Source organism: Acomys russatus, chromosome 3 (assembly GCF_903995435.1).
Source record: "Acomys russatus chromosome 3, mAcoRus1.1, whole genome shotgun sequence".
In the NCBI taxonomy this organism is placed as follows: Eukaryota; Metazoa; Chordata; class Mammalia; order Rodentia; family Muridae; genus Acomys; species Acomys russatus.
Window position 1 is genome coordinate 61332869 of NC_067139.1, and position 24408 is coordinate 61357276.

The 24408-nt window shown below is 47.4% G+C and overlaps 1 protein-coding gene across 1 annotated transcript in view; it reads left to right on the plus strand.

Moving 5' to 3' along the window:
* The first annotated feature begins 1484 nt into the window (after window positions 1–1484).
* Drgx (dorsal root ganglia homeobox) overlaps window positions 1485–24408 on the plus strand; it is a 28602-nt gene continuing 5678 nt past the window's right edge. Inside the window, exons 1-5 of the mRNA XM_051143290.1 lie at window positions 1485–1518; window positions 5222–5319; window positions 6670–6771; window positions 9619–9797; window positions 9902–10014. Coding sequence (XP_050999247.1) covers window positions 1485–1518; window positions 5222–5319; window positions 6670–6771; window positions 9619–9797; window positions 9902–10014 — 526 coding nt within the window. The remainder of the gene's footprint in view (window positions 1519–5221; window positions 5320–6669; window positions 6772–9618; window positions 9798–9901; window positions 10015–24408) is intronic.

The following is a 24408-nucleotide window of genomic DNA, read 5'->3' on the forward strand; positions in this document are numbered from 1 at the left end:
AAAATATCATTATATTCCCCCTTTAATATCATAAAGGCTTTCCGCCAGGGAAGCACTTAATAGTGCAGGGGGCCGTAACGGGCTATTATCCTGGTGTAATGCTATTACAGAACCAATTATGCGCCATTAGACTTGCTTTTTTTGCAGTTTATGTGATTTGATCCAATCCCGCGCCCCTGACTTGAAAATTTCAACCCGGTACTTTAGAGTTTAATTTTCACCCAGGCAGAGAGAAGGGCGGTCTCTCTCCGCTGAGTGTCTGCCTCGGATGCATTTTAAAAGTAATTGCGAAGGGTCCCACCGCATATCATTTGCAGGGAGAAGCGAACATAAATTCAGGGACCCCTTGCTGAGAACAAAATCAAACTTTCCTTGGATCGCTTGGAAAGAGAAGCAGTGTGCAAAGAGTACCCCCAAAACCCATCCGGCGGCGACAATTAGCAGCGCTTTGGTAATTTTGCAGTCCAGGAGTAGCCAGGCCTCTGACAAGGGCGAGCCCAAATCCAATCTCACTCAGAGAAAGAAGGTTTGAGTCTGAAGGGAACCAAAGGGGTGTGGTTGGGGCAAGTATTTAGGATATAATCTCTTTTGGGCGGGGGATGATATTGGTTTGGTAGCAATTGTTTCTATCTTCTTTTAAAAGAAAAAAAAGGAAAAAAGATCCCTGATGTTTGCTGAGAAGTGACGGATTTTTTTTTTTTTTTTTACACCACGTGGGCCATTTGTAAGGCCCAATAGACCTATCCAAGTTACTCGCTGTAGACAGCGCTGGAAATAATCAGATTAAGGCCAATTATGCGTGAGATTATAAAGGCGAGTGCTGAGCGGCGGCGCGCGCTGTAGACAGACAGCAAGACATCTGGCCACTTCCCCAGTCACTTCTCTGGTCCTGCGGGCGCCAGCAGCGCCAAGCCCCGCCCGCCGCCAGCCGAGCCCCGCGTGCGGACTAGAGGCGAGCACACTCCGGCCTTCTCGCCAGCCTCCCGCAGAGGTAGGCAGGGTTCCCGACCCGTTCCCCCAGCTCCCTGCGCTGGGCCTTGGGGCTCCACCGGCTTTCTGGCCGAGCTGCTGCGCGTGCAGATGGCCTTGCGCGATCGCTGGACCCCGCTGCGGTGGCCAAGTGCAGGGCTTGCGGCTGGGACCCCTGAGAGCCAGGAGCCAGACTGTGCCCAGCTTAGTGAGGGCGCGGTTGTCCAGCAGTCGGACCTACGCGAAAGGCTGACCATAGGGTCACAGCTTGGGACTGGAGGTGCAGCCACTTCCCCTGCAACCCCTGCGCGGTGGCCCCAGGGGGCCAAGGGCTTCGGGAAAAGGCTTTGTAAGAGGGCACTCCCCATGATCCTCGGGGTGTGCGATGTGCGGGCAGGAGACTCAGGCTCTACTACTGTTTGCTTTGCAGCCAGGCCGGAGCCACACACAGGGACAGGTCAGCCAGGCCGCCACCAGCCCTAGTCCAGCCGTCAGGGCCCATTCGACAGTCGGCGATGTTTTATTTCCACTGTCCGCCTCAGCTAGAGGGTGAGTAAGCGCCGCTTTCCGGGGTGTTTTGCCAGGCCAAGCCAACCAAAAGGGCCCCGGCCGTGGCAGGGCTGATGGGTGTTGGGGTCTTAGCCCCATGAGGTGGCAGCCACAAAGCAGTGCTTATGGGCGCCTTTAACCCCCTCCCTACACCCAGCTCCGTCCTTCCACCCGGGTGCCACCTGCCTCCCACCTCCCTCTCCGCCTGGGTCGTGCTGCCTGGGGCTACGGGTGCCTCAGGGACGCCTGGTCCTCCCAGCACAGATGCTGGTGTTCCGCCTTTAATCGGGGCTCCTCCGCCCAAGGGGGCCCGCATCAATCTTTCACGGTGTTTTGCTAACATCCCAGAAAGCCAAAGCAAGTTGAACTGCCCGCTGCGTCCTGGACTCCAGGAAGGGCTTGATTGCTGGTCTGCCCCTCACCCTGGGCGTTGACGAGAGTGCTCCGCGATCGCATGCGTTGATTCTGGACAACTTAATGTCAATTCCTAGCAGCAAAGATGTCCCTGGAGGCAAGCTCCCTGCTAGTTACCTGGCCTGAGTGTCCAGGGATAGCTTCATCTCAGCGACCCACTGAATTTCTGACCACAAATGCCTTCGCTCGCCAGTCCCCAGGACCAGGATCTGGTTGTTTAAGGTCTTTACAACTTAGGGGGAAAATGCCTTTTCCTGTTTCTGGTGTGGTCTCTGGTCCCAGTTGTTACATGGGGCAGGTGTAGTGAGAAGTGAAAACTTTGCATCTCTGGGTGTCCCTAACCAGGGCTTGGGGGACCAGTGATTTGTAGCCATCAGGTGAACATGCTGCCCTACACTCTGGCTTGTGAGCCATGGCCCTCGGTCACTAGGACTTTTATAACCCGGGGATACTTGTCCATCTTGCTGTAGGTTACCTTGAACAGTTCCAGTCTCAGCCAGGATCTGAGAAGGTTTGTTTTCATTTCCCCTATAAAAGTCCTTAAGAGTCCAGCAGACTTTGCTAAAGAAAGCTGGTGGGCTTTCTGTATGCCTACATTTCAACATCAGGGAAGACCCAGGCAGGGGAGGCATTTGGGCAGCCAGAAAGGAGCAATCCGTGGCAGCTCTACCCGCCTGGAGGAGACTCTGCTGGTTTGGGTTGGGTAGTTTTTATGTGCTGGTGACTCCAGCCTCAGATTGCCAGTCCTTAGGCCAGGTTTTTGCCAAGTGGAAAAGAAGGAGATTTGGGCATTTAGCAAGCTGTGCACATTCTGGGTGATCTAAGGGAAAGCCCCTGTTTGTAAGGATGGGTTACAGAAGTGACTTAGAGACTGCCCTATCCCAGGCTCTCTCTGACTTGTTTACTGCTCTTAGCTTATTTGGAGGGGAGGGGGTGTCACATTTGCTACGCATGTTCTGTGCAGGCCCCACCTTGACTATGATTTCGGTGACTAGAAAGAGAGGAATGCTTCAAGCACCTTTTGTGCTTTTATAGATACATATCTGTGCCAGGTTTTTGTTTGTTTGTTTGGTTTTTTTTAGTGGAATTTACATCTAGGTCAGTGTTGCTGAGACATGATGATGCTCTGTAGATGGCAAAGTAGAGGACAGCCAAGGACAGACCTCAGACTCTAGGGAGGTACAGAGGGGAAAGCAAAGTGTGGCTGTAACCTTACTTCTCAGATACTTCGTCCAGATTAAATTAGAGAGCACTGGCTGTGTGGGTCTCAGAGTTTGTTAGAACAAGAACCTACACTCTGGCTAGCAACGCCCTCCTCTCCTCTCTTAAAGCCTTGCACTGCTGTCTGTTTCTTGTGAGGCCGTCGCCCAAGCCTTTTATTCAGGGTCTGGTGTTTGTACTAAGACTATGCAATTCCCTTGTCTTGGACTTCCTTGTTTTAACATCACAATACATCTCTGAGGATTTTTCTGTGCCTGTGTATGTGGATCTATTTATTTTCTTTTAGACTGCTGTGTAGTATTCCAGTATTTGGTTTGCAGAGTGTGTTCACCAATGGGTGCTTTGCCATTTCCTATTTTATTTCTTAATTACCACAGCATCAAGAACACTCTTCTCTTCCAGAGAAGACTATATTCATAGATTAAAAACCCGTGCACTTACATTTTTGATGGCTATATTCAGTTGCCTTCTAATACAGTTTCACTAGTTGATACTCATATGAATAATAAACATGCACAATTTATTACAATTTTCTGGGTATCATGTGAACTTTTTTTTTTTCAGACAAAGCAATAAACACATTACTTCATTGTCCTTTATGGTCTGTTTAGGGAGCTATGCACAACGATTTCAAGTATTCTATTTATTTTTAAGAAACCCTACTCTCGTCTCTCTTTCTTTCCTTTTGGTAGATTGTCAGTCTTCTTTTTACTAGCTTGGTGAAGTCAGCTCTTGTAGGGTTCAGCTGGAGAGCATTGTGGAGACTGTGCAAATGAAGTGTTAAGTGAGAAGACCTTGGGAGACAGGGACCAGAAAGCTGGCAAGTGGGCACTCCATGCTGACCAGTCACCCTTTACTTCAAAAAGAGATGGTGGGACCTTTTACAAAGTAGTGGATAGAAGGCTGCTTTGAGCCAGTCCCTTTTGGTTTATACTGAGAAGAAAGAGGCATATTTGTTTCTAGGATTTTGAGGAAGAATGCACTTTGGGCAGGAAGATGGTGGGAGAAAGCTCTAGTAGAGACGGGGGGGGGGGCAGTATAGCGACAAGGCATGTGGTCTTTTAGGGTTACCCTTTGTAGTAGACGTGATGTGGAAAAGCCCAGGACTTGGCCTCCTATGGCTGAGAAGGTGCTTGGGATGGTTCTGACAGCAGCGCCCACGGCAGGTGAAACACACACTAGTTAATGAAAACTTACTCATTCGTTTTCCTAAGAAGCCATTGTGGACTATCAAGTAAATAGTGCACATTTGGAAAATGATCCAAATGTACATTTGGGGCCAGGCTCTGTTCTGGCTTTATCATGAGCACTGGAGGCTGCTGGTGAGAGCCATGTCTTTCTTTTTCTAGGGAGGTGGGCACAGCAGGCTGTTGTGTAAGGCCTGGCTACCTAGTGGAGTGCCCTTGGAGAGTGGCCTTTGGGATTCTATTGGTGCAGGCCTTTTGTTAATTGACGGCATCTATATAATAGATCTACTATGGTGCTGATGAGCTGTGACCAGCGGTAATTAATAACCATTTATAAACTTCTTACCTCCTTGCATTTTGCACTTTTAGGAGGTAAAGGGTGTGAAAAGCTCTCAGTGTCTTCTTTCTTTCCCAGCCTTTAGTCCTTGATAGCTATAGTAACAAGGGGAATGAACTAACAGGTGAGCAGAAGGACCAGTCAGTCTTCTGTTGGGGGGTCCACGGGAGGCGGTGAGCAAACAGAGGACAGGCAGACAGTAGGAAGGCAGATGAGAGCCAGAGTTCTCTCAAGCCACTGACCCCTCCTGACAGAGAGGCCACAATTTCACAGGGAGTAGACTTGACCAACTTGAGTATGAAGGTTACCATTGCCCTGTGAAATAGGGCGACCTGGTCCTACAGCCAAAGGTTTTGTGGTGACACCGAGCAAGGGATAGAGAAAGAAGGATCTTACTAAGAGAACACAGAGAAGAACTTTGGAAGGACAAGCTCCTGTGATGGAGCATGCAGGGGGTGGGGGGTGGGGGCTCCTGGGTGTGGGTGAGAGTCTGAACAAAAACCAGGGTCCCTCGGCTCAGACTGATGCCTTCTATTCCGTGCAGGCACCGCACCTTTTGGCAACCACTCTTCAGGGGATTTTGATGACGGGTTTCTTAGAAGAAAACAGCGAAGGAATCGGACGACTTTCACTCTTCAGCAGGTAAGGACAGATTCCCGTGTGAGAACCGGTTTCTTCCTACCTCCCCCAAAGTCACGGATGAGCCTCTTTCCCTTGGCTTTTAAGCCGAGACCAACTGTTGAGTTAACCAAGTCTTTGTTTTCTTGAATAACTTGTATGTCTACCTGTAGAAGAAGCAGGTAACTCAGACCCATGGCCTAAGTTACATTTCCTTGTCGGTAGAATGCAGGTTGGGCATTCTTTTTTTTGTTTTTTTTTTTTTTTTTGTTTTTTTTTTTTTTGAGACAGGTTTCTCTTGTAGTCCTCGCTGTCCTGGACTTGCTTTGTAGACCAAGCTGGTTTTGAACTCACAGTGATCAGGCTGCCTCTGCCTCCTCAGTGCTAGGATTAAAGGCGTGTGCCACCATGCCTGGCTAGGTTGGCCATTCTTATCCCCAGAAAGATGCATGGGAAAACTGACCCACAGTGTTGGCTCATGAGAAGACAGTGTTGCCGGCCATAGACACAACTTTTCTACCAGGCTTCCCAGAGCTGAGTGTCCCAGGCTCAGCGTTGGAGGTGCCCCCCCCCCCCGCCCCGCTTCTGTAAGGATGACTGATCAAGGATTTCATTGGCGGCAGCCTTCTCTATTCCCTTGGTGGCACCCTGGGAATGATTCATGAGGCTACCTGTAGACTTTTTAATTCCCATGGCAAAATTTAAATGTAATCACACAGCAACATCTATTACTTGTCTATTTCAATGTCTTCGGTGAGGGCACACTGTGGTTGCTAGTAGCCTTGGCTACAAACAAAATCCACCAAGATTTAAATTGTCATTCTGTGGAATTTTTCTTATCTTAAAAAACATATTTTCCATTGAGATGTAATATGAATAAATTAATAAAAAATTTCAAAAAAATTGCACACCTGGGTAATTATCATGGGTTTTATTGTAATGAAAAAGGAACAAGTATATTTACTAAACTTATTAAAAACAAGACAAAACAACAACAACAACAAAAAAAACCCCATATTTTATTTATTTATTGTGTATGTCTGTGTACATGCACCTGTGTGCACACCTGTGCCACTGTGTACACGAGAAGGTGAGAGACCATATTGTAGGAGTCAGTTCACTCCTTCTAGCATGTGTGTCTCTGGGCTCAGACTCTGTTCATCAGGCCTGGGTGTAAGAGCTTTTACTAGCTGACACTTCTTCCAGCCCTCTGTGGAATCTTTTCAGACAGCTTTTTCTCCATTTCCTTCCTGGATTTGATCTTCAAAACTGCTTCCTCACCACTCCTGGCAACTCTGAAATATGTATCCTTCCTCCTACCTAGCCGCAGCCTCTCACCAGCTTTTTTTTTTTCCCCCTTCTCCTTTTAACCAGCTTGAAGCTCTGGAGGCAGTCTTTGCCCAAACACACTACCCAGATGTCTTCACTAGAGAAGAGCTAGCCATGAAAATAAACCTCACAGAAGCCAGAGTGCAGGTAAACCTTCTTCTAAATTATTTAACTCTCTAATATTAAAACTGGCAAACTTTTTTTTTTTTTGACATCATGACTGCAGAGTGCACATTTGGCCAAAGAAAGCAAATGAAGACTATCTGTCATTTTCATGATGCACTTTAATAACATCAACATAATGTGGAATATTAGATTAGGTTGATTAATCGGTCATTCATAATTAACTAGTGATAATGTTCTACACTAATTTGTCCGCGTCTCTAAGGTACTAAATTACATCAATGCACATCCATTTCCTTGCTTTGGAAAAAAAAAAAAAAAAAAAAGCTGAGATGCTATTCGCAAAGCAAATCTGACCGCTCTGGGGTGAGGCCGGTCAATTGCAGAGAACCGCGTTTTCAGATGAGAGAGGCAGAGCAGGGTCTGCTTTCCAGAAATTGCATCATGTCCAACTTTTCCCTTGCACGTAGACTCTTTGAGCAAAGTGGACCTAAAAACACGTGCAATTTAAAAATCTTTAAGCAGCAGCAGCAAAAGGGCTGAGCAGATATGGGCTGGCCAGCGTGGCCGCCACTAAGCTGCATTGCTTTTCCGGAAGCTGCTTTTAAGTGCCTGAGCCCAGCAGCCTTGCCCGAGCGAGCATGGGAGGCAGAGACTCACAGTGCTGCCTCTATTCGTTGAGCACAATTATATATTCATTTTATTTATGGGGTTCCCTCCATGCTGTTTCTGTTCTTTTCTTTTCTTTTTTTTTTTTTTTTTTTTTTTTTTAATGTAGGAGCTTGGGGTTAAGACTATGCAAAGATCTAATTGTAGGAAATATAATAGTTTGCTTTCTGTTCCCCTGGGTCATGTTAGTATCTCTTAAAAACCAATGGCTGAAGAGAGATAATGGAATTCTGAGCAGTAAATTGGGGGTTGTAAACAAATTATTTCCCCTATAATCAGATTATGTGATCCTGATTATTAAATCTGAACATGAATCATTGGTCATATGCGGGCAAATTAAACTGATTATTATTTGGGAATGAAAATGTTCTTTGGCCCGGACCCCGTCTATAGTTTCTTTTTTTTAATGCCAGCTTGCCAGTAGCTGCCTAAAGACTGACCTGCAAATTGAGATAAATGACACAATTATTGAGCATTCAGAAGTAGGAGATCATAACTTCTCCCTGAAAGGTGCAAGGGTAAGATACGGGTGGTGGCAATTAAAGCCGAGAATTGTTGTCCAGGCTGTTGTTAGCTATTATGCAGACAGACAATGGCAGCCAAGCGAATGCTTAGGCAGCTTCCATGTGGGGACAGGAGCCACAGTGGTGGGAAGGGAGATGTGTTTACACTTATACCACTTGCTCATTCAAATATGATTAATGTTCTATAGAGCAGGGTCTTAATCGAAGCTGATATTGTCAAACAATAACTAAATAGGGAAATAAACGACTCCATCACGCTCTTTCCTCAGAAGCAGGCGAACTGTCAGTGCAAAGTCATTAAAATATGATAATGAAAAATAGCTCAATTAAATGTTGTTATAGCTGTGACCTTCATTCAATTAAGACACAAGAAAGTGTCTGCATTTTGCTTTGCATTTAACCGCCCTAAATTTAGAATATAGATAAAATCATTATTCAATGCTTGCTGATATGTGCAATTAAAAGCCAACACAATTTTAAAAAATGAAAGAAAGAAACCCAGTTAAAGGAGAAAGAAAATGAAGAGATAGGGTGGGCTGGCAGAAGGCTCAGCGTCAAGGACCCAGGCTCGCTCTCTCCCTATCAGTGTGCCATGGCCAGGGGAGGTGGGAGGTTGCCTCTGGGCGCTATCCGAACCTGATTTTTAGGTGGAAATTATCTCTGAGAAGAGAAGAGGCGAGGAGAGGGCAGGTTTTTCTGGATGATGTAAAGATCTGTGGGCTTTTGTTGCATTCTGTAAACAAGACAATCCTTGAGCTGCCAGGACTCTATCAGTTAAATGCAATTTTTGTTTTTCTTCCCAAGACTTAAGAATTACCTGACACCAGCTTCTAAGGAGGCACCAAAGTCAAGGTCAGGCACAAACGTTCTCCTGACCTGATGATGAGGTAGATGGAACAGTGGTCATTCCTCACTCAGTGTCCAGTTGCCCTATGCCAGGCATTTTTGCGTGTATGTCAGTCTTTCTAACAATGCTTCAGGTGATAACGCAGCCTTCCCCGACCCCATCCCTCCCAAAGTGTGGATCTGGGTCCTGAGCCAAGCCACTTTAATTTACCATTTGAATGAACCTCAGCAGGCTAGTGAACCTCCCTGTCTATGATATGGGGACAACAGGACTGCTTATCCCTTAGGGTTGCTGAGGACCCTAAGCCACATTTGTTAATCAAGATTCAGAATTTCTAAGCCACACTGATGAGAGAGAGAGAGAGAGAGAGAGAGAGAGAGAGAGAGAGAGAGAGAGAGAGAGAGAGAGAGAGTCTCCCCTGGGTGCTGTGGGTGGCTGGTCAGGAACGGTCCTTCAGGGCAGAGAACAGGTGTGAGCTTGCTGGAAGGTGGAGTGTGTCTTTTTTTTTTTTTTTTTTCCGACAAGAAGTCCCAGACAGCATTTTGTAAATTGTTTTCACCACGATCCCTGTAGGGAAAACTTTTCACATCAAATTTGTGTCCTCACAGGCAGCTCAGCATTGCAAAAACGCCTACAGGATGGTGCGTTACCTTCCTGTGGGCTTTCTGCCTGGCAGCCCAGCCGATCCATCTGTGGCCTGAAGCTCTTGGGCGGCCGGGAACTGAGCGTGGTGTCGGCACGGGCCTCCTGGAGTCCCGCGCTTGGGTCCTGGCTGGCTTCTCCTGTCTGACTCTGTCTCCCTTGGGCATGTTTCCTGTGGGATTCATTCAGGTTTGGTTCCAGAACAGACGAGCCAAGTGGAGAAAGACAGAGAGAGGGACCTCTGACCAGGAGGGAGGGGCCAAGGAACCCATGGCAGAGGTGACACCACCGCCAGTGAGAAACATCAATTCTCCACCCCCGGGAGACCAGGCGAGGAGCAAGAAGGAGGTCCTGGAGGCCCAGCAGAGGTAAGATTAGCTGGCCCTGCATCTAGGGGTGGGGGTGGGGGGCCCTCTGGGGTAGCTCTGAAGGCAACAGGCTGGACCTCAATGGAATGTTCTGTTTTCACCAGCCTGGGACGAACAGTGGGCCCTGCTGGGCCTTTCTTCCCCTCCTGCTTGCCAGGGACCCTCCTGAACACAGCCACTTATGCCCAGGCCCTGTCACACGTGGCGTCTCTGAAAGGTACGATTTGCTGGGCTGGCTGGTGCAGAGGGTGGGGATGATGATGTAGTGGGTGGAGACTGTCTGGCCTCCCTGCTGTCTCTGCTGGGAGACAGCTTCTCTTTCTGCCAAGTCACAGGCAGGGTCACAGGCACCACACGTTTCCACACTTGCTGTCCTGTTTGGCATGAACAGCCTGAGAATCTAGGACGATGTCACTAAGCTTCATTGTACCCTTGTGAGGGCTTTGCTTAAAGGCGGCCCTTTCAGAAGCCACCACCCTACAGCTTCCTACCTCACCTGGTCGGTCACAGTTTAAGGTGCAGCTCACAGGGAGGTCTGGAAGGGGTCGCTGTGCCTGCTTCTGATCTTTCATCTGTGCGTCTTGCTTATTTGTGCTTCTCAGAGATTTCTGGGGATAGGGATCTGACCCCATAGGACTTTTGATGTCTTGTCAGTGGCTAGTCTTACGGGAGGGAAGAAAATTACTAGAGTTGTTTGGTCAGACTCAGAGGAAAGGCCTTTGCAGGGCTGTTTTCTTTGCGGGATGGGGGGAGGAAAGGGGGCACTGTCTCTAGAGGTAAAGGCTCATCTGGTGTCTTTCAATTCCAGGCCACAGAACAAACCAAACACTACTGGAGATGTTTAGTCAGTCCAGCAGCTGAGTTGGCCAAGAATAAGGAAGGGTCCTCAGAGTGGATCTGGGAGACTGCTTTGAGTGCTGTCCCCAAGGCTTGTTTGTCACAGGAAATCTGGGGGATGGAAATGTGGGTATGGGCTTGTAGGTTTTTCTCTGAGAAGCAAAGGCAATAGGGGACCTCTTAGGACACCTACTGCTTGTTTTGTGCTATGGTCATTGGCTTCCAAGGGGTTCCTCTACTGCAGATGTGTTGAAGTAAACACACACACACACACACACACACACACACACACACACTCTCTCTGAGGAACCTTCAGCCATATTCACAGGACACAACAGGCTGCTGGGATACTACAGAAGATAGAGGTGATGCAACACATGGAAAATTCCATACTGACCTCACATGACAGGAGGTTGTCAAAAGGCAGAGGTGCTGCAGTTATTGTGCAAAATTACCTGCGTGTCTAGTGTGTAAATGTGCATGAAACCTGAACAAACTTTATGTCTAGACTTCTGGCCCAGCCCCAAGGTGCCTTATGTATATTCAAATAGTTCCCATACTAACGGAAAAAAAAAAATCTCATGTCAGAAAACTCTCTGGTCTCAGGCGTTTCAGATAAGGGCCATGCAACCTGCACAGAAACGACGGCTTAGCCAGCCTAGGGTCCCAGAGGAGCTTGGCATTATTCCAAGCGGCTGATCCTGACAAAGGATCGCGCCACATCCATCAGTCTGCGAAGCGCTGTCAGCTGCAGTGAGGGTAAACTCAGTAGCGAACTTCTAATAGACATGTCCTAGTCCTGTAAAGTGGGGGTGATTTGCATGTTTCTCTTTCCTTGCAGTTCTTGGGTGAGAGCCACCCTGTGCCCACTCCAAATTCCTTTGATACTACATTGCTTTGGGGGGACCTGGGACGGGGAGGGCCCTGCAGAGGCGGCAGGAATCACAGTGTGTTTACTAGACACGGGCATATCTCTGTGTGTTGCAGAAGCCGGCCTGCCAGTCTACCGTGTCCTCAGGTACCTACACTCTTCCTGGCAGGTCAGGGTTAGGTAGGGAGAGGGAGGACAAGGAGACCTGGTGGGACCCACAGCAGGCTGGGATGCTTCCAGTGCAGTGTTCTCAATCTTCCTAATGCTGCGACCCTTTAATGCAGTTCCTCATGTTATGCTGGTCTCAGCCATAGAATTATTTTTGTTGCTACTTCATAACTAGTTTTGCTATTATTATAAATAGTAATGTAAAGACTTCTGGAGACGGAGGTTTGCCGAAGGAGTCATGACCCACAGGTTATCCTACAGTCAGGCTAAAGTGAGAGAACTGGGCTGTATACTCACTCTGTCTCCCTAGGTCCAAGTGATCTCTTGCCCCCTTTTCTGGAAGCATGGAGCCCTTTTGACCTGTCCTTTTCCTGCTTCGACACAGGCCTGGTTAAAAGGCAGAATTCTCTATTACTAGAGACAGTGACGGCAGGAATGATGCGGATGAGCCCTCAGATCTGGACTGGGCAGAGGTGTGGGTGGAGTTAGAAAGATTAGAAGGCTTTGCCCACAAAGGGCCAGTGGCCTATCAAGTGGACAGTTTTGCTAGAATTTCTGAAATTTTTATAGAAGTTGGAAATGTGTTTTTATTTGGGCTATTCCTGCCTTCCTCTTTTTGGGCAATTATAAAGACGCACATAGACTGTGATGTATGAACAAAAAGCATCTTATTCTTGTACCTCTAGGGGTTTGGATGTCAGGGTTCTGGCAGCATGGGCGTCCGCTGAGGTCTGGGTGCTGGCAGCATGGGCGTCCACTGAGGTCTGGCTCTGGGCTGCCTCCACAGGAGAAAGAGCAAGTGAGCTAGTTCTCAAGCCTCCATCAAGGGGGCTCCAGTCCCCTCAGGAGGGCTCTACTCATGACTTTGTCCCTCCCAGAGGCCCTACCTCCTAACACTGTCAGCATACGATGTCAACAAATTCATTTGGGGGCCTGCAATCACTCAGTTTACAATAGCTTCCATGTTTCAAATGTTGCCTCCAAAGTCTTTGGGTCAAGACAGAACATCTGTGAAAAGTACTGGTGCCCTGCCCTGCCCTGCCCTGCCCTGCCCTGCCCTTTTGTGGTCTCCACTGAGCCAAGGAGGACTTTTCTTCCTCTCTGTCTGTGTTCTGAGTTCTTCTCCTGTGCGTCTGTTCCTCTCGCCTCTGCATGTCCCTCCCCAGCAAAGCTCTTTCTTGGGGCCCTTCCTGGCCATCCTCTGTGGCCCCACACCCTTTGGTCTCTCTGAGGGTCTGGCTTTTTCACCTCCTACAAACTAAGCTACAGGGGAAAAGGAAGGAAATGAACAATTATTGAATGTCTCCTCTCCGTTGGCCAGGCAGTCTCAGGTCTTAGTCCAGCTGAGTTCTTGTAGTGACACAATCGTTATCTGACAAGGAAGGATTCAGATAGATTACTGGCCTGCAGGTGCTGGGATGCTAAACATGTAAATTTGTCACTCTCTGTTGTGACAGCTCTTCAGCAAAGGACATGTTCTGAGCTGGAAATCCCTGGGGCTGTACCACAGTCTGCTGTAAATTCAGGTGGGCTTTGTAGCTTCTGAAGTATGTTCTGAGCCAGGATACAGGGTGTAAGTTGGTTTCCGGAACACTCTTGAGATTTAACACTCAGTTGTTTTGTGGGGAATGTGTTAAACGCTTTGGAGATGGGTCGGATTCCTCACCCTCAAAGACCATCCCCTTTCTTCCCAGGCTCCCCGTAAGTCAACTGAAGTTTCTGCACTCACGATAGGTGGGAGGAGCCCAACTTGCTAGGGCCTGGTTGCCTTCCAGGAGCCCGGTTCTGTGACTCAGTTTTCACCACTTTCCTTGCACCCCCCCAGATCTTGGACATACTTTGCTGGCTCCCCTAATCTTCTCTTTGGCTTGAACTCAGTGCCCAAGGGCCCTGGCCAGTAAGGGAGCTGTATCAGGCAGTCGGGAAGACCAGTGCATATACATATGCTCAAACAACCGGTCCAAGCTTTCTATAAATGAAAAACTGAGGTTCAGGATAGAAAAGACATTTGTTCATATCTAGCAGTTTTAGGGCCCGTGCTGAGTGCTAGGAGAGGATGGAGGAAGTTGTTAAGGCAAAGCCATCACCAAGCTCCCCTGGGCTATGAGTGAGGAAGCCAGGCTGGTCCCCAGAGACTTAGTGCCGGTAGTCCTGAGTTTTCCCTTTGATCCTGTGCAAACTTGCAAGGGACCATCTTCACTTGCTTTCAGAATGTTAAGGTAACTGAGGGAGGGATGATGCAGAAAGTATGCAGGAGAGGGACCCTTGGTCATCCTCTGGCCTATGTAGAGTCTAAGCAGTCAGTAGCAGGGAACTGTAGATGGTGGCTTCCTTAGGAAAGAAGAGGACCAGTTTTCCCTCCTTGGAAATTGATGTTTGTGGAAGAGCCTGGGACTCAGCTTGAAGGCAGGAGAAGCCGAGATTGGCCACTGTCTGAAAAATCACTACATCCAGTCATTTCTGTGTATGCCCTGAAAGGTTGAACTTGGATCTGTCTCAGGCCCGGACTGTGAGGGCAGAAGCCCATCCCATACCTCCCACTCTGTCCTCTGGTGCTGGCAGCACTGTGCTGTAGCGAGCCAGGCTTGTGGGCTACAGTGCTTACACGGGAGGCTCAGTGTTGAGGGGCGGGGGATGGAAAAGTGTGCACCAGAAGGGGGCAGCTGTGCTGGTCTGCGGGGGAACCCTGGTGATAGGAAACAGAAGGCATATGGGGAGTGGGCAGTGGCAGCTGTGATAGGAGGAGGTTGTGGGCCGTCTAGTGTGGCTGTTCTGAACAATGCGCAGAGGGAGGTGTTGAGAAGCTCCCAGGCTCACTGGGGCAGCGGGCTCCCCTGGCCAGGAAACTGCTCACCAGGGGCAGAGTCAAGTAACCGATCCCAGGCACATACATTCTTCCTTAATCAGTGTGCATAGGCTAGCATGGGTTCCAAGTAAGGGCTCTGGAATGCATTGCTGCTGTGGCCTGAGTTTCCTCTTTCTCTAGTCTTTTTAAGTCTTAACATTAAAACATACACACACACACACACACACACACCTGTGTGTGCGCGCACATGTGTGTGTGTGTTAGCAGAGTAAGGGAGTGTGTGAGGAGGCCTTGTTTGAGGACAGCTGATGGCACATGGGAGGTACTCATTGAATACTGACACTAGTACTCTGAATCCTTTGTTTTCATCCCGTGGCAGTGCCCTGTCACCTCTCACGGACCCACAGGAAGTCTGCTCCCCGAGAGACTTCCAACTCCTGGAGCTTTGTCACTCTTGGGATGCCCCTCCCACAGGCCTTTTCTTCATATCTTCCATGATTTGGCAATGTCGAACACTCCCCCCCCCACACACACACACATACACACAACCCTTGTAAGATGTCACGGAGCTTCCCAGGTGGAACACTTTGCTTGTGGAATGCTTAGCGGGAACTTGCACCAGGCAGATAGGCCGGCCTGGCTCACATTCAGCCTGGTTCGTGATTGACTCCTTCATGCAAACTGTCATATTAGAAAGTCACAGGACTGCTTGGACAGGGAAGTAGTGGGCATCCAGAGGACAACATCAAAACCTTTTCCTCTGTTGTCTTAATGGACAGCCCGGTGATCGTGACCCATTAATGTAGAAGAAGTCATTAATGGCCATGGAGGAATATGGGTTTATTTTGAGGCAGAGCTGGCCGCAGGTGAGCAGGGGCTGCTGGGGCCTAGAGAGCCTCCAACAGCTGAGGAAGGTGACCTCTGGAGTGCGGAGTCGCTTTGCTCCCTGCCCCTAACCTGTGATGCACTGAGCTGAGTGTGCCAGGAGGAAGCTTTCACTATTCGTAGCATCTGCTCATGCTGTCTGAGCCACCACAAACTTGCTCTGGGCTGGGCTGTGGCATCACAGCAGACCTTCCCAAAGGGAGCACCTCTTTCCCCACGGCAGGGCTCACGATGGAGACTCTACATGCAGGATTCAGGTGGGCTTGAGGTAGCAGCAAAACAGCATAGTGAGGTCTGAGCCCTTCTTTCCTCTTGTCAACTCTTCCTGGGGAGATGACCTGGGCCTGGCAGACACAGCTGAGGCCTGGCCAGGAAGAATCAAGGGCAGGCAGATCTGCTGCTGATCTAATCCTGGCTATTCTTGCCTGAGGCCTTGGGGGCTGTGAAGTCTGAAGAGGATGCTCCATCGATCATCACACCGAGGCACAACAGCCCTCAGCTGTCCTAATCCTGCACCAGGCATGCACGACGAGGCTGAAGGAAGCAGTGGGTGGTGCTGAGAGAGGGCCCTGCCATGCCCCTTCTGAGGCAGGCTCCTCAGTGAGCCACCAAGCGTCCTCTTACATCTAGTTTCTAGGCCAAGCCACAACACCTAGTCTCTGAAATGAGTAAGGCTGGGTTAGCCAGTCAGAGTTTGCCCATGGGGCTAACCTCAGAGCCAGAGGCAGACCATTTCCTTTTCAGGGCTCCACAAAAGCATTCCCTAGCCCTTATATGATTATATTTTTCTTCTTTAAAATGGCAGTTTTTACAAGTAAATTTTGAGGCAGTAGTGGAGGGCCATGTCCACCAGCCCAGCACCTGAGACACGGAAGCAAGGAAATGTCAAGTTTTATGACAGCCTGTGTTCCACTGTAAGACTGACTGGCTTCAAAACAACCAAACAAATGAAAACGCGTTTAAAGAATATTCATTAGAAATATTCATAGAGCATGTAGCTGGGCCTTCAGGAGTGATGTGAGCACAGTGTTGCCATCTTGGTTGTCCCCCAGGAGGCCTGGCTCTCTGGGCCCCATTCTAGTCACATCACCTTGCTTCACACTAAATGCAACCAGCCTGCTGAGTTTTAGAATGAGATAGCTTTCCAATGGAAGTAGGCATTCTAGAACACTGTAGTCTTGACCAACTGAGCTTGACCAAACACGCACGCGCGCACACACACACACACACACACACCATCACATGTGCATCACATGACATTTCAGTCAAAGCCTACTTATGTCTTACAAGATTCTAACAGCCTATTAGTGCCACAGCAACGACTTACATCAATGCATTCTGATGTTCATTCACACCATGGTGAAATGGTCTGCGTGTTCCTCAAAGTACACTCCCATCTTTAGATGACATATGACTGAAGATAAAGGGAATCACTCTGCACTTTGGGGAGTCTGGTTTCTCAGGCTCAGCGCTATGCTATTAAGGTTTAGCCATAATTAGGCTTTAGCTATAGAATCTTTGTGACAGCTCATATACTCGAGGAGGTCATCTCTAAGTATAGTTTGTCTCTTTTTGCTGGTTAGAATTCCTGGTGCAGTAATTTCTTTTTTTTTTTTTAATTATTATTTTACTTTTAGATAGAGTCTTGCTATGTTGCCTTCACCACCTTTGAGCTCCTGGGTTGGTGCTATCCTCCTGCCTTAGCTTTCTGAGTAGTAGTGACGTTATCGGGCAATCCTGGGCTACTCTGAGTTTCAAACCAAGTTTTTTTGAGATACAATTAACATGCTACACAACTCACCGTGCTGCCCAGCCTTCATTGTAGCCATCTTCCCAGCTCCACTGGCAATTGCTTACTGTTTTCCTCAACCCTGAGACTCCCTATTTCTTTAGATGTAGAGTTTTTGAGATTGCTACTGAAGACTTTTAAAATGAACAGACTCACACGACATTACATCTGTTTCTTGAGACACGGTCTCATTATGCAGCCCAGGTGACGTGGAACTCATGACCTACCAGTCTGCCCTTGAATTCACAGAGCTCCACCTGCATCTGCCTTTCCAGTCTTGGGATTAAAGGTGTTCACGACAACACCCAACCCCATTTTCCATTCTTGTTGGTGTCGCCTGTCTTGTCCTATTCTTGTTCTCCTGGAAAAGCTCTCATGGCCTCACAACTTTATGATCTTTATTATTCAATTATTTGTGGTGCTTAAGACCGAGCCCAGGGTCTTATACACTAATCACATGATCAGCCACAAAGCGATAGTCTCAGCCCTTGAAGTTTCGAGAAAGAGTTTCACACATGCTCTGACTCAGGTTGGCCTCAGATTCAAGATCCTCCTGCCTCAGCACTCCAAACGCCGGAATTATAATAGTGTGCCACCATGCTTGTCTTGTCTTTATTTTTCAAGGTACCCTTTATCAAAGGGGGCTACTCCCTTGTTGTCCTGGTTTATTATTTAAAATTCAGCAGAGCATCATCACTTGTTTTCTTTGCAGCTGCGGAAATGGCTCCATGATTTTTCTTTTTCTTTCTGTTAATATGTTGAATTATGTTGATTGGATTTTAAAATGTTAAATCAACTGCATGCTCCTCAAGTAAACCCAAGTTAGATGTGACATGCTATCCTCTTTATAGATTGCTAGACTTGATTTGCTAATATTTTCTTTAGGCTTTTTTGCATTTATTATCATCAAGAGATTGATCTGTGACTTTGTTCGTTTATAATTAGCTTACAAAGTAGCAGGTTTCCTTTAGGCCAGTGGCTCTCAACCTTCCTAGTGCTGTGACCAACTCTTTAATGCGGTTCCTTTCATGTTGTGGTGACCCCAGCCATAAAATTATATTTGTTGCTAATTCATAACTGTAATTATGCTACAATTATGAATCATGATATAAATATCTGATATGGAGGATATCTGATATTTATCCTGTGAAAGGGTCATTGTATCCCCAAAGGGACTGCCACCGCAGGTGGCAATAGTTTTGATTGATCCTCCCATATGAGAGCTCTATTTTCAGCTTCTTCTAGAAGCATCAGCACCAGCAGCGAGTATTTGTTCCTCTTTTCCCACATCTTCACCAGCATTTGTTAATTTTAATTTCTTAGAATCTGCAATCCAGGCTTTGGTTTAGCTTTACTTAGCTGTGATTACCCAAATCTTAGCACTCTTGCTCTGTGGTTTCTGGTCTACAGATACTAAGCCCCTTATATAAGAGAGTATAGTGTCAATTATATGCCTCCCTGTCCGCTTTAAACCACCACTAGGTTACTTATAATCCTTAATACAATTTAAATGCTTGGCGAACTGTTGTGTGTGGTGTGATTAAAAGAAAAAAAAACGTCTGTACACATTCAGCAGAAAGTGTGTTTCTTCTGAGGCTTGCTGAATCTGGGAGCAGCTACAGTGAGCCTGTTACATACGAAACCAGCATGTTTTATTCTCTTATAGTTCTGAAGACTGGCTGGGCTCTGCTGGCCAGTTTTTCTGCAACTTCTGCTTGGGATTTCCCAGCAGATTGTACCCAAATGGTAGCTGGGCCTGACACATGTAGGATGGTCTCACTTATGTGTCTGGTGTTTGGGCAGGAAGCCTGGGGAGTGGGGATAGTGGGGCTTCTCTCCTTCCAGGCTGGGCTTGAGCTGGGTGGTTGTGAGGTTACTGGAGTGTAAAATCAGGAGATGAGGAGACTCTGCAGGTTATGCCCAGGACAGGTGCCATCTTTGCTACATTGTAGTGATTAGAGGCAGTCCCGGGGCATACCCAGACTTGAGTGAGGTAATTTCCCAGTGGGAGCTGTTACATCCAAAGCTTTCTTTGGAGACCAACAACCACAGATGTGTTGATTTTATGACATGGACTGGGACATTGTTTTTTAAACTCAGCTTACTTCCCAGTCCTTTCTATGCACTCATTAAGAGTATTGGGCATATCTGCCTAAACTCCAGATCTACCCAAGACACTCACTCTGCCCCGGCACAGTCTCTGTAGAGTGGAAGATAAGGAAGTATGGGTAAAGGAGAGGAAAAGGCCATAGTCCCCAGGCGTGGCGGGAGGGCTCTTTAGGAAGGCGTAGGGCTATTGACTCTAGTCTTCGCTGTCAGCTGTCTGTGATACCCAAAACCCTTGAGCTTTCTTGTTCACCATCCAGTACCAGTGGAGCATCCCAGACCCTGCTCTAGATCTAAGCATCCACCAATGGCTTAGGCATGTTCCTATGCTAAGGGGCTGGAAGGCTGAGGGCTGGGCGTGGGGAGGGAGTCGAGTTGGCCATGAATCCTCGAGTCAGGTGACAGAGTTAAACAAAAGCAGGCAGGGAGAGCCATGCACTCATTTTGCAGAGTAGTAAGGAAAATTTGAAAGAGGTGTAGGAGATTCCAAGGGACGAGGGCTTCCTGGGCGGAAAGAAGGCATGCACAAGACACATGGACTAACAGCACAGTCTCCTTCTTGTTTCTGGGTCACCTGTGAATGGAATGTCGTTGTGGCCACACATAATGGTGGTATGGTAAGTAGGCAAGCCTCAAAGCCTGGCACAGTACTTCCAGCAAGTAGTAGCAATTGCAGTTAGAGTCAAAATGACAAGGAGCAGAGGTGACTTTGGGTCTGATAAGGGCTTGGGTTTAGATATCTAGGGCAGAGGCCCTAAATCCCGCAGGTATTTGCTCACCCAAGAAGTAGCCTCCAGGATGCAGTGATAGAGGTCCATGGGGCATGGGCAGTGCCCCAGGAAACCAGCACAGTCCTGCAGGATTCCAGAATGCAGGCGTGTAGGGGAGCAGGTGTTTAGGAATGACAGAACATGGTCATTCCTCATGAGGCAAGTAATTGGGTCAGGCCTTGATCCCCCTCGGGGCTGTTGTTCATTGTTTGATAGCACTGCTAGCTTCGTGGGATTGAGATCAGATATCTGGGTTACTAAACTTAGACGGAAGAGAAGTTTGCTTCAGCTTGCCGTCTCTGAAGCCTCAGTCTTTTTGCTCTATTGCGTTGAGCCTTTGACTTCATAGACCCTCACGGCCGGAGCATGCGGTGGAGGAGGTCCTTTTGCCTCATTCATGGCAGCTGAGAATCAAAGAGGAAGAAGAGCAGGCATCAGGTTCCAATATCCCCGTTAAAGATATGACCCCAGAAGTCTAGCTTTTGTTTTTCTCCAACATCTCACTCCCTAAAGGCACCACCAACTCAACAGTACCCTCAGGCTGGGAACCAACCTTCAATAATACATGGATATTGGGGTGGAGCAGCATTGAAACTCCAAATTCCAGAGGGGTGGAGAACGTGGCACGCATGATTTGTAAGGAACGCCCTTACAGCTCTGCATGCATCAGTGGGAGAAACTGAGGCCACCAGAAGCAGTACTACCGTTCAAGGTCACAGAGTACATCTGACAGTGGCCGGCCAAGCCAGCGATCTAAGTGTGCCTCTCTGAGATTCTCAAACCAGGCTCCCGATTGATTCTCTTTCTTTGACAAGGCACCTGCTGTCATCTTCTAGGTTGAAACCTACAGTTCATTTTCTGGAAGTCATTTCCTATGGGTGCTGATGGGTTTGCCCTTCCTGCTAATCAATGGGGCCCTGGAGTGCAGGGAGCTGAGAGGAAGTGCTCAGCTGGTGCCAGAGGCTGAGAGAGGCAGCCAGAAAACCAGCCTTTACATGCCCCGGCATTTGCTCAGACTGTTGAGACATTGGGTTTATAAGTGTTAGAGGGCATGGAGGGAGTGTGTGAATCAGGGTTAGTAGTGCTAAAAGGAACTTACTAAAATAGTGTGATACTCTTGGCACTAATCAAGTGTGTAACTGCCTTGACCGCAGGGTTTCCTTCCGTGAGGAGGCTTGGAACATGGGCCGTAGAAACCTAGTGAGAGTGACTGACATAGGCCAACTCTCCAGGGAGCACAGATTGTCCCTCTCTTTCTCCGTTCCCCCCAGACAATCACTGAGCGGTGCATGAAAATGCGACCGTTTGGTTCTGCGATCAGGAGTTAGAGAAGGCTGCTCAGGGCAAGCTTGGAGGTGTGGTGCACACACAAGCAAATAGTTCATGGTGCAAAGGCTGGGACCCCACAGAGTAGGATCAGGAGCGAGGACTCAGCGTCTACGGTAGAAGACGGTGTCTGAGTAAGAGTTTGGCTTTATGGTGCATCTGGTTGTTACAAGCACATCTAGCCACGGCTGCTAAAACCAGGCAGAAAGTGTCGTGGGTATCTATCTATCCACAGTCCCACACTGATTCGCCTTAAGAATTTAAGGCATAAGCAAGGGGGCTTGGAAATACGGTTCCTCATTTATTTATGAGGTTAAGTAGCAAAGGACTATGATATTGGGAAGAAGTGTCTCACAAATCTGTGCACCTCTTTTTCTGTTCCGCATCTACAGTTATCTGGAATGTTCAACAAGGAAACAGTGGACCAGAACACTACCTGCCACCCACATCAGATCACATGGTTCTCTAGGACGAAACTGTGCTATTGGCAGAGACGAGACAGAGCTAACTTAATTTTTCCTGTCAGTCTCCGTAGTAGATCAATTAAGCTGCCAAGGAGATCAAATGTTTCAGACTGTATTTATTACATTAAGTATTTATGTTCAGGCCAAGCCTTTAAAGTATGATGTCATATAGGGATAGAGGCCGATTGGATCAGTTCAGCAGAATTTGCTGTAACTTAATGGAAATCTAATTGTACGTTTTAATTTAGTGTCCAGGAGGCAGTATGTTTCCCAAACAAAACAATTCTCAGGCTGTGTTTAAGGACCACATAGTTTTTGTATGATGGCAGAAGTTGGTGGGCTGGATGGAGGGAGGTGGTGGGGTGTGTTGCAGGCTTCAGGGCTGCTTGGGTCTCATGCAAAGGGACTTACTGATGTCAACTCTCACTGAGTTGGCGATGCATGGAGTGTTCCTGAGTGAATCTCCTGGTGCATCCTGTACTCCAGGTCTGTACTAATAGTCCTGTGTGGCCAGAGCCATTAGTCATTCAGAGTCTTCGTTGGGAGCAGAGGACACAGTCTTTGCAGAGGGATTTGAGCAACACCTGTCCCACTGTCGGCATGGGAGCAGACAGGAAAATACAGGTCACAGAAGTAGCAGACACACTATTGATGAAAGCAATACCCGGTGAGCTTAGCAAACGTGGGAAATACAATACAGTGTAACAAAATTATGGTTCATAACCAGCAGCCAGAACTAACCACTCTGTTTTGGTATTGGTGCAACCTTTCCCCTCCTCTGTAACTCATTTATAAATTTACATTTATTAACTTAAAATGTTACTTTCTAAAAAATTTAAGTCTATCTATGTATGTATTTTTTAATACAAAATCAGCACGATATGTATTTTTTTTTTTTTACAAATACTCTATATGCATGCTGTTGGCTTTCTGTAACCGAGGGTTCTATACCCACAGAGTCAACCAGGCACAGAGAAAGAACTAGAAAATTGTGTTTATACTAGCATGCATAGTCATTTTTCTTGTTACTGTACAGCACAATTATTCTCACAGCACTTCTATTTTGTTAGGTATTTATTACAGGCCATTTAGCAATGATTTAAAGTTTAAGAACGGAGTGAGGACACATTATACCATTTTATTTAAAGGGTATGAGCATCCATAGGTTTTAGTATCTTCAGAGGTCCTGGCACCAATTCCCCATAGACACTGTGGACAGCTATGTGTTCTTTCTCTCTTTTTCTTTCCTTTCTTTCTTTTTCTCTCCCTTCTTTCCTTCCTTTATTTCTTTCACATATGTATTATCTGTCTGTCTGTCTGTCTATCTATCATCTATCTAACATATTATACCTATCTACCATCTACCTACTATCTATCTACTATCTATCTATCTACTATCTATCTACTATCTATCTATCTATCTATCTATCTATCTATCTATCTATCGATCTTCCTTCCATCTATCGCATGTCGTTTGTCCTCCCAGGCTCTCTGGGCTCCTATAGGGCACTGAGAACCCTTCACTTGTGACCTACTTGTCTTCAAAGGCCTCTGCTTCCCTGGACCATCACTGTGAGGACCAGGGTTTCTGTATGTGAATTTAGGGGGCTCACACATATGTTAAAGTTGCATCACACTAACTTCCTGTCCCTAAACCTGATTTCATGTTAATATTTACCTTGTGCCCTTTTCATGGCACTAGGCATCCTCCTACAGTGAAATTTTAACATAGTAGCAATGTGCTCTGCATATGATGTGACTACTAGGCCCATTGTCACGTGCCACACCAGAATACTTACTTTTGTAGAATTTAGTTTTTGGCCCAATAATGATGGTATATTTTGATAAATTAAAAACATAACCAAGATGGGAAGAAGAAACAAAAAGACTGAATGCTAATCCCTTCTAGGTCTCCAGGTCTAGAAATCAAGAGCTTTGAATATTTGTTGGTCTTACTTCTCAAAATTTTCTCACCAGAATAAACACTCTACTTCTGGGTCAGATGGCAAGTGTGGTGGAGGGATAAACATGGCTGTGGAAGGGTGCAGGAATTGCCCCCTGAGACAGGGTAGGGAGCATCACTGCAAGGAGCATCTTGATGTCATCCATCTCCTGTTCTCTGGGCCATCCTCTAGGATGCCCAGAACAAACCAGGCTGCTTAGAACAGGAAATTAGAGAAGCTCTGAGCTGCGGCTTTGAATTGCTCTCTACATTCTGCAAGATTATGGATGTTACAATTGCTTGAGGACAGAGAAGCAGTACTTTCTAGACTGGATCTCCATGGTAATTTATGGAGTTAACGTGAGTTCAGATGATGATGGAAGGTCTTGGCATTATGGTGGCTTTGCAGCTTAGATTTGGACCTCTGGTGGTCGATTGAAAGGCACACTGTACACTCATTTTCATTCTCACCTTCTGTATGGTCCTCCCAGAGCTGTCTGAGGGATTACACACTTTCTTATAGAGTAGGCTGTATGTGGAATGGTTTTGTCCAGCTGTGACTAATGTAAGTGTTCTGGGCATGTGCAGGAAGTCAGCCTGAGCTTGGATGTTGGGTGGGCTGGCTCTATCGGGGCATTTGCAATTTA